Here is a 10,051-nt window from a genome sequence, read left to right on the forward strand (position 1 = left end):
TGTGAAGCTCCCCAGCCCCTTCATACCAAGGCCATACAGTTTATAATGTGTTATTTATTGACAAGGTGGAGGCTGGGGCAGTGGCGAAGGGAGGAGGCTGGGGAAGGAAAGGGGCTGCTCGGGCTCTGCTGGCAGCATAGGGGTGGTGCTTTGAGTCAATTGCTCTTCGAGCACCTAGTCAGAGGAGCCAGGTGGGGCTGCCTGGCCCCAGCAGGATCTGTTGCCAGTCTGTCCAGCATTGGCTCCCATCCCTTGAGCAGGGTACTGCTCTGCCAGTGTGCCCCCAGCTCAGCCTCTTCCGGGGGTGGGCTGAGAACGCCTCAACCTTGTTGCCCGTATGAGTCCCCAGTGCCTCCTCGATGGTGAAGTGCAGCTGGCAGTGCCCATCCCTAGGGCCAGGAAGGACGGCGCGGCTCCCGCTCTGGCCAGCATCGCAGTTTGTGTAGCTCCTGTGCTGCTCTCCTCCGGTGGGCTGCCCTCGATGGCAGCAACTCCCGTTGAGGGGGCAGCCCCCGTGTCCCCGATGGCACTGGCCGTCAGACGGTGACCTCGGTCTTGCTGTTGGTGGCGAGGTGCCGGGGGTGCTGCCCGTACAGCGAGGTGGGGGGGCCGAAGGCCTCGGGTGGCCCCTCAGGGCGCAGGGTGGCCAGGCCCGGCCGGCGGGGGCCGCGATGGGGGCCCCCCTCCCAGCCCCCTGGGAAGGCCAGACCCCCGGGCACCTTGGGGCCCTTGGCCTTGGGCAGAGGGCAGCCCTCGGCCGGCACCGGGGCCTCGGGTGGGAAGGGCAGTGTGCTGGCAGGGGGTGGCTCCAGCCCCCCGAACCGCCTGTAGAAGTCCTCAGTGGCGCTCTCTGTGGGGACAGGGGTGCAGGGTCACCCCTTCAGGGACACCCCCTTCTGCTGGCAGGGGCTGTACCAGGGAGGGTGCAGTGGTGGAGAAGGCTGGGATGGGGCCGGAGGAGGGATTCTGGGTGCTGGTTGGCTGGGGGGGGATATTGGCAATGAACTGGATGGGCAGTGCTTTTGGGAGATCCCGGGGAACCGGTTGCTGGGCAGTGCAGTGTGTCCATGTGGATCCTGAACTCTGATAGGATGGGCAGTGCTTTCGGTCTGTGTGGGATCCTGCATGCTGGTTGACTGGGAAGTGCAGTGGATCCATGGGGGACCCTGGGCACTGACTGGCTGGGCAGCACAGCAGGCTGGTGGAGTGGTGGAGGAGCTGCTACAGTTTCTGCTGTGAGCAGCCACCCCAGGAGCATTGGGAAACTGGGATGCTTGTCCTGCCCGTGCCCCTTTGTGAACCCCATGCCCCTCCCCACTTATTTTTGGGGTCAACAGGGTGCATGTCCCCGGCACCATCCCACCCCACACGGCAGCGACACTCACCTCCAACTTTGAGCGTGGTGTAGGAAGTGTAGTCCGGGGCTGACAGGGCCAGGCTGCTGGCCAGCGGCAGACGCTTGCCGTGGCTGTGGGGCCGCCCCAGTGAAGGGGCAATGGCCACCATGTTGTTCAAGGGTGGCTTGTCTGGAGGGGCAGAGGTGGGTGGGGGCTCAGCCAGAGGCTGCACCCTCCCACTGCCTTTATTCACTCAAGGAAACTTATTTTTCCCCACCACACCAGCGCCTTACCTGTGCTGTTTCTGGGAGGCCCCCGGGCCAGCCCCTCGCCCAGCGGGACCTGCACACCCCCCATGAGACTGTCCATGTTCTCAGAGGGGCTGTGGCCTGGTTGCTTCAGCAGATCTGTCAGTGTCCTGGAGAGGAGGTGAAGGGTTGTTAGAATAATATCCTGCTCCCCTGGGACCTCTAATGCATCCCAGTCCTGAACTCTGCTCTTTGAATGCAGATCCAGGCAGCCTGGGGCTAGGAAAGGGCCACTGGGAGAAAAGAGTGCATCCAGGCTACTAATCCAGCTTTTGCAGGGGCGCTAGCAAGTCTCTCTAACAGCTAATTGGGATCTGGCTGGGGCTGAGCCCTCCCAGAACCAGGGGCATCAATGAGTGGTGAGGGAGATGCATGGCTTGGAGCGGGCTGCAAGGGTACAATCAACTGAGACAGAAGAAACTGCTCTGATGGAAGCTGGAACAACACCTCTGGGATGCTCTCCTGGAGCGAGAGCCTGGTAGAACAGGCAAGAGGAGGCAACACCTCCACTTGAGTCCCTTTGAAACAGAGGAGACCCCAAGGAAGGGATTAGAGAGGCCACTTGCGCCCCTTCGGGCAAGGAAATGAACTAGTGGCAGCCTCCAGCGCAGGCGCTCTCTGTGCATAACACCCTCCTTGTAAGTAACAGCATTAAACATTAAACACCATTACATAAGATAGAGCCCTATTTCGTTTAACATTCATGGACAGAGATGCTGCAGTCCCACCTCGGCATGCTGGCAATGCCAGAGCGACGCATGGTGGCAGTGCCGGAGCAGGGCCCATTGGACACGCCAGAGTGGAGCACAGCGGTGGTGCTGGAGCAGGGCACGCTGGCAATGCCAGAGTGGGTCATACTGGCAGTGCCAGAGTAGGGCACACCAGCAATGCTGGAGCCAGAGCAGGGTACAACAGCAGTGACAGAGGGAGCACCTTGGCAGTGCTGGAGCAGGACCTACCCACGTGCTGCTGCAGCCTTTGGCAGCAAGTCCCAGGACAGGATGAGATGCTCCTGCTGGCGCAGGGCTTTGTGATGAGAAGACACACCATTCCCCCTGCAGAGACCATCCCTGCATGACTGCAAGAATGCAGGGGTGTCCACTCAGGGCTTTTTTTGGCTCGCTAATCCCCAGCTCACTGTCAGCATGCCTCGCGCCTCGAAGGCTCTGGCTGGCTCACAGACGCACACCATGAGCTGTGGCAGGAGCTGACGGTTAGCAAGTGGTTGGATGATAAAACAGCAGATTAAACTCAACATGCATAAATGCAAATTGGAGAGGAAGGGGGGGAATAATCCTGACTTGGTAGATGTGTCAGCTCATGGCACCGGAGTGCTCAAAAACCTAGCAAATGCAGTGCACGGAATTGCCAGGAAAAGCAGTGAGAACAAGGGACAAAGCAATGTATTGTGCCTCGGGGATGCGTATGCTTGTGGGGCCCTGAGGGAGCCTTTTCCTTCCCAGTTTGGATCGTCGATATCACAGGGCAGGGGCAAGAGCAAAGCTACAAGGAAGTGTCACTTGCCCAATGGGTTAATTTCACATCATTCTTGGGAAGCTTTGGGAAGCAATCCCTCTGGGATCACTTCATCTCCAGATGGGCCAAGAGAACCCTGATAAAGCTGAAGAAATTGAAACGAGTGAGGAACAAACCCTGGCAGCCAACCAGCTGGAAGGCAGCTTGGTGGAAAAGGGCCCGGGGATCCTGGTGGACACCAAGTTGACCATGAGCCAGCAGAGTGCCCTTGGGACAAAGGTGCTGAATGGTCTCCTGGTCTGCACTAGGCAAAGCGTTACCAACAGGTCTGAGGAAGGTGGTCCTTCCTCTCTGCTCAGCACTATTAAGGCCACACATGGAGCGCTGGCTTCAGCTCAGTGCAGGAGAAGCATGGATGTACGGGAGAGAGTCCAGGGAAGGGACACAATGATGGGACTGGAGCATCTTTTATATGAGGAGAGGCTGAGAGAGCTGGGACTGTTCAGCCTGGAGAAGAGAAGGCTTTGGGGGATCTTATCAATGTGCATGAGTATCTGAAGGGAGGGTGCAACAAGGACAGCATCAAGCTGACAAGAGGTGACAGGTGCAAACAGAAACAGGAAATACTGTTTAAACAGAAGAAACATTTTTTTTCCTGCAGGAGTGATTAAATGCTTGATCGGGCTGCCTGGGGAGGCTGTGGCATCTCCATCCTGCAGCTCTTCAAACCCTGCACCTCCCCAGGAACCTTCCTGCAGCGACTGACCCAACCAGGGTTCCGGCCATGGATGCTGCACTCGAAGGAACTCTGGGCACAAGCCTGGGTGGGCAGTGGGCTGTGTCCAGGCAGGGCAGGGGGAGGCAGGTCCCCCAAGGCCATGGGTGTGGGCTGTCAACTCGAGGAGCTGCTGCCCTGTCAACTCCCACCTTCCCTGGGGTGCACTGCTCACCAGCCCCTCCCCACTGGACACTGCCTGCTCTCGCTTGTCCCTGGGGCCAGCGCTCAAACAGGCTTGTTTCAACAGGAAGTTCAATGCGATTTGACCTATTTTTTAAATTATTTTTTCTTTTCCTCGGGTCTATTTATGAAGCTTGAGCAATCCTTTATCTATGACTTCTCTCCACATAAATCCATCAATGCTCTTTCTCATAAGCGTGCCCTCCGTGCTGACTGCTCGGGGCATGTGGACATAATAACGATTAACAACAACGGCTCGAGCAGCAATTAATGAGCTATTTTGCTAAGGGGAGAAGCATGCACGAGTCCCCAGCACCAGCAGCACTTGGATTCACCCTGCCCTTGCACCACGAGTAGTGCCACCGGCCAGGCCTGCACCCCTTCCCTGGCTCATCCTCAGGTGGTGCAGTGCGGAGAGGGTGGACATGGAGGGTGACACTATAGAGGAACTGTTGTCTCACTGAACATCACCTTGGGAGTTTTTTGAGCCTCAGTCTGGTCCTGTGGCTGGGCAGGATGAAACCACCTGGTGGTCTGGGGCACCAAGATGGATCTGGAATGCAGATGGAAGAAGGGAATGGAGAGCTGATGCAGCTTTAGACCTGCACTGCTCATTTGCAAAAAGTCCTGATGAATGGTACTGCTGAAGCCTCCATCCACACTCTGGCCATGCGTACATGAGGCCACGTGTGAGGGTGGCTTGCCACCCAGCTTGCCTGAGCACAGTGTCAACTGGGTGGGTGTGCAGCCACCTCCATGGCAAGCCTAGTTCTGCTAAAGGGTGCAACCAAGATGCCACAAACCAGCCTAGTGCAAGACCTGAGACCAAGCACAGAGGCAGATCCAGGATCAATAATGAAGGAGGCCAAGAGAGCTTCACAGTAGAAGCCATGCATGAAGCACTCAGTGCTCCTGATCCATCCCCAAGGGATGTGCCTGTGTGGGAGCAGGACGGTGACCTGGCACAGCAGCTCAGCCCAGGGGCTGACTCCCTTTTGGGAGGCCCAAGCTCCATACCTGGCAAGCCCAGCAGGAGAGAGGCTGCAAGTCCTGGCAAGGGGCAGGGAGCAATGGGAGGAGACAGGAGCACAGCCTCCAGAAGAGAGATGACAGACTGATGGGGTGAAGTGACATTGCCATGAGCTGGAGTGAACCCTTGGAGGGGACACAGAAGGCGGCAGCCACTGGATGAGCGGGGTGATGAGGTTTGGAGCAGAGGTGCAGCGTTGCAGGAGGCGCAGAGCACGCTGCAGCTGCGGGTGAGCATCCCGGCTGGTCACACCACCTCTGCACTCAGTGAGGGCCTCATCTTCACCTCCCGAGGGAGACATTTCCCACAGTTTACAGTGTGCCTGCTCAGGGCAGGGGTGCCCATCCATGCAACTGAGCAGCACAGGCACTGTGGCACACCTGCCCGGTGGGGCTGGTACACTCAGGGATGCTCAGGAAGGCGTGGGGTTATCAAGGTGTCTGCAAAACTGGAGTTGCAGTGGTGGTATTGGAGCTTGGGCAAGTTGGAAATGAGCCTCTCCAAACATTTACATTCAGTCTAGGGACAGACCTCCAGGTCTCCTTCCCTACTGGAGATGGATCCCCTTTCGTCCCCCAGAGAGCCAGGGCAGCATGTGATAGCACACCATGCTGCCTGCAAACACTTTTTCTAGATCTTCACCACTATCTGCTACCATGGACATTGACTGCAGGCATGGCCCCGGACTTGAGCATTGCCAGAGAAACACACAGCACAGTTGGATGCACAGTGGGGCCCAATTTTGGGACCCCAAATAGCATGGGGAGACCATGGAGACCAGGGAGTGAAAAGTCAGCACTGAGCACTCACCTACTGCAGCTGCCAGGGCACATGCTCCTGATAGCTCTTTTACCCCTCTCCAGAATCCCCACTACTCCCTAGCAGGCTGCTGCTTGCCCAATTCTTCCCATAGGGTTGTTCACACCAGCTATAAATTTGCAATTCCCAGGTGGTTTTCTGGGAGAGGTCCGGCGCACGTGCTTGCTCTCAGTGTAACGGGCACAGACAGATCCTGGAGGCCCCCAAGGACCCAACGTCCTCGGAGATCCGAGGACTGAAGAAAAACACGGGCAGGTGTTACTGACTCAACGCGGGGTTTGGCCAGGCTAAGTGAGTGCCGGGGACAGATGCCAAGCATGAGCTGAGCAGGAAGGAGAGGGGATTGCAGGAGCTGCCATAAGGCCCTGCAGGAGGAAGGCGGATGAGGACGGGAGGACAAACCAGGTAGCTGCAGTTGCTTGAGCACCCACTTCCCTGGGTAGACGAGCAGCCAAGTCCATGAGGAGACAAAGACATGTTGAAGGCGGCCAAGGTGTAGGGGTCTCAGGACGAGCTGGACACAGACTCAGATGTCTCCATCAGTGAGTAGCTAATGGACTTTTTGCACCTGGTCACTCTTCTTGGGTTTGGCCCAGGACCAGAACCATGACAAAGAACATCTGGAGGTGCAGAAGTGGTTGACCTTACCTCCAAGGCAAGAAACCTGCAAGCAGCAGTGGTGGGAGCTGTCCAGGGCAGCACAAAGTGCTCCCAAGGAGCGGAAAAACCCTGACAGGAGGGAGGGATAGGAATGGAAACCAAGATGACCATGCAACAGGGAGCTGGCCCAAGGCCATGATGCGGTGCCCAAGGAGCAAATGAGAAGCTCCTACCTGAGGCGCCGGGAGAGAGGCGAGGTGGCACTGCCCATGCCTTGGGCCACGTGTGGGTACAGTGGCAAGGCAGGTAGAAATAGCCCTGCTGTCTCAGAGGCACCAAGATGAAACATATTCCCCCAGCTTCCCAGGCACAGTGGAATGGAGGTGACAGCATCCCTTTTTGGATGCTGATGCCATGTACCCGGGCTTTGGCACTGTCTCCACCAGCCCAGCACCCAGGAAGTCATGTCAGCCTGGTGTCTTGCCTGGTTCCTGGGGCTCTGCACCTGATGCACCACTCCTGCCCTGCCAGGGCTTGCCAGTCACCATCCCAGTGGAACCAGAGCTGCTCACGGCTTGCACAGAAGGACACAGGGCACAAAAGAGGGCAAGACTTCTCCTGACTTCTGCAGTGATGGAGGTGCCCTTCTGATTTTCTCCCTCTAAGGTGGACGAGGAAAACTCGCCTTCTCCCGATCTGTATGCTAGTTCCCCAAAGATCTGTGGCTTTAGGGAGAACAGGCACCTATCTCTCCAAACTCATTGGGAAAATTCAGGCTTGCTTGAGTAAGAGGGAGGGGGGACAAGGGGAAGCATGCGGCACCAGCAGCGCAGAATTGAGGCTACCCACAGAAAACAGCCCCTGGTGAGTGGCAGCAGTCCCACCAGCATCTGGTGATGGGAGAAGGCAATACCCAATGGCAGGGGATAAGGACAAGGGTCTGGGTGTCCCAGGGTCTGACCCCTCCCTAAGCATAGTATCTCCTTCCCAGGAGGTGGGGGGGATGACCAAAAAAAGACACGATGGCAGGCGAGTGGAAGGGGAGTCAGGAGGCTGGCAGAGGCCGTATTGATCCTGTCAAGGTGCCAGCACTTCCTCAGGCAACGCGGGGGGAGGCGCGGGCACATAGCAGCACACAGCCAGGCTCCCTGCCAAGGTGGGGGCACAGCATGGATCCCCCTGAAACTGCCTCTTGTGTCTCAGGAGGGTCCCATGACCCTCCTCCGTGCCTCAGTATGACCCTCCTCCAGCCAGGGGTGGTCTGCCTCTGCTCCCCCGGGTGGTTGCAAGAAGCAGGGTGGGTCTTGATTTGGGGCGCAGCACCCAGTGGCTGCATAAGTCCCAAATGGGCAGGGGAAAAAGGTTGCCTCAGGGGAAGGAGACAGTGTGTTGGTGCTGGGGGTTGCAATCAGGACAGCTGCCTGATCATCCCAATGAAATAATTTCCACCAGCCCTGCTTTTTCTTTTTTTAAAAGCTAAAACCCCTTAACAAAATGGCATGAAAATGGGTTTCTCTCCAGGCTTGATGTCCTCACTGGGAAGATGCAAAGTAGAGCTCCAAAATGAGGAGAGAAGCGTGCACTGGCAGCGGGAGGGAAAGATGCACTGACAGCCACAGCAGCAGCACAGGAATTGGGGGAGATACGGGGGGTTCTCCAGTGCCAGTGTGTCTGACACCTTGACCTTCCCCCCGCCAGCCCTGTGCTCAGCCCCAGGAGCGGGCTGGAAAGCCAGGGGTTGGAGCCACAGGGCATGGTCTCCGGGAAGAAGCTGCTCAACTTTCTACTGGAGGGTGCGCTCCAGGGGGTGTAAGAGCGTGAACGCCCCCTGCAAGGGCGGTGTCCCACGCTGGTGCACAGAGCAGACACCAGGGCACACCCATGCATGCGCACACACATGCGTATGCACACGTGTGCACGCACGCACACGGAGCTGGTGCAGCAGCCACGGTGGAACTGTCATAGCCACCTCCTCTCCCCCAGCACTGCCAGCAAGGCTGAAACCAAGGGGACTGCAGTCCAGAGTCACCCCACATGTAGTCAGACCCGGTCTCACCTTCCTGAGACATTGGGAACCACGGATTTGTTGGGGGGGGGGGGGGGGGTAAAGCCACGTCCTATAGCTCACATGTCACCCACCCCACTGGCTGGTGGGGTTGGCACTCCTGAGCCAGGGACATGCCTCCTCAAGAGACAGAGCAGGTCATTTTGAGAGGAGATGGTTGTACAGCCACCCCTTCTCGTGGAGGCTGTCCTGGTTGCCAGCCCTCCCTACCAGGACAGGCTGATGGGTTGCAGCCAACCCACCCCCTGGTGTCTCAGCATGCTGGGACAGGGATTTTAGGGATCACCTCACCCTCTTGGCAGTCCCAAGGTGAAGCTATGGCTCAGTCTATGCAATGGGCTAGGAACATGAGCTGCCGCCCATGGGGAGATGAAGCGGGGAAGGTGGGGGAAACAGACCCCTTTACCTGGAGACGGTCATCTCTGTCTGGGGACCCTGTGCCTTCTCCAGGCCCAGCTTGGTGAAGATGCCCACCAGCACCATGATGGCCACCACGCCGCAGATGATGTAGACGATCATGTTGGTCTTGTCACGAGTGGGGTCCTCGGGGGTCTCGTCCACCCGGGCAGGCGGCTGGCCCGTGTTGACCCAGTTGGGGGTGTCGTAGTTGGAGCAGCCACTCTGGTCCAGCCGCCCAGGCTTGAACTGGCAGCAGAAGCGGTACCCGCAGGTCCCGCAGCAGTACTGGTAGATGCCGGCGTTGCAGTTGAACGGCGGGTCCCACTGCCCCATCACGTCGTAGTACCCGCGGCAGCGGTCCCCCCCCGCTGGTGCCTCTCCGGTGGGCGCGGGGACCGTGGTCTCCGGCGGCGGTGCCTGGCTGCTGTTCCTGCTCTCCCCGGGTCCCCCGGTGCTGGGCTCGCTGCTCCACACCCGGCCCGGCTCCAGCAGCACCAGGCAGCAGATACCCACGACGTAGCTCGGCTCCATCCGCCCGCGGCTCCGGGGGGCCATTCGGGCGAGGAGGCGAGTTAGAGCCGCTCGCCCGGGACCGGCCGCATGGCCGCCGAAGAGCCCCGATGGAGGAGAAACGGGCTGGGGAGAAGGGGGACGAAATGGAGAGAAGGCAAAAAAGGGTGGAAAAAAAGAAATGGGTGAAAAAAAAGTGCGAGGGGACGTACCCCCTTCCCGTTTTTCCCCAAATCGGCCGACGGGCAGAGATTCAGAGCAGGGGGCGAGACGGGCGGCATGGGAGAGCCGCCGCCGCCCGCGGGCCGGGGAGGGGACGCGGCGGCGGGCGGCGGGAGCGGGCGGGCGAGGCGGGCGCCGGCGGCCGCCCCATCCCCGCGCCTCTGCCCGCGCCTCCCGGCACCGCGCTCCGCCGAGGAAAGAGAAGGGAAAAGCAGCAAAAGCCCTTCGCACCAGGGCGGGAGGAGCAGCAGCAGCAGGAGGAGGAGGAGGAGGAGGAGTGCGGGGGAGAGAGGGAGGGAGCCGGCGCGGCCAGCGAGGCGCAGGGGG

General features: G+C 59.0%; 1 protein-coding gene across 1 annotated transcript; it reads right to left on the reverse strand.

Moving 5' to 3' along the window:
* Positions 1-34: 34 nt before the first annotated feature.
* Positions 35-9,839, reverse strand: SHISA8 (shisa family member 8). The gene is made up of 4 exons (XM_032107799.1): positions 9,000-9,839; positions 1,631-1,755; positions 1,386-1,526; positions 35-850 (listed from the first exon to the last, which is right to left on the reverse strand). The coding sequence occupies exons 1-4, from the start codon at positions 9,545-9,547 to the stop codon at positions 537-539; spliced, it is 1,128 nt and encodes a 375-aa protein (XP_031963690.1). The 5' UTR covers positions 9,548-9,839; the 3' UTR covers positions 35-536.
* Positions 9,840-10,051: the final 212 nt, after the last annotated feature.

The sequence above is a fragment of the Corvus moneduloides genome, chromosome 4 (genome assembly GCF_009650955.1).
Source record: "Corvus moneduloides isolate bCorMon1 chromosome 4, bCorMon1.pri, whole genome shotgun sequence".
Taxonomy (NCBI): Eukaryota; Metazoa; Chordata; class Aves; order Passeriformes; family Corvidae; genus Corvus; species Corvus moneduloides.

Bases quoted from the DNA above. Each gene is read 5' to 3' on its own strand.
- SHISA8 (XM_032107799.1), bottom strand. From the start codon at position 9,547: ATGGCCCCCCGGAGCCGCGGGCGGATGGAGCCGAGCTACGTCGTGGGT. The intron at 1,527-1,630 runs GTAAGGCGCTGG...CTGCCCCTCCAG, and splicing joins GCCTCCCAGAAACAGCACAG to ACAAGCCACCCTTGAACAAC. The intron at 851-1,385 runs GTGAGTGTCGCT...CTGTCCCCACAG, and splicing joins CACCACGCTCAAAGTTGGAG to AGAGCGCCACTGAGGACTTC.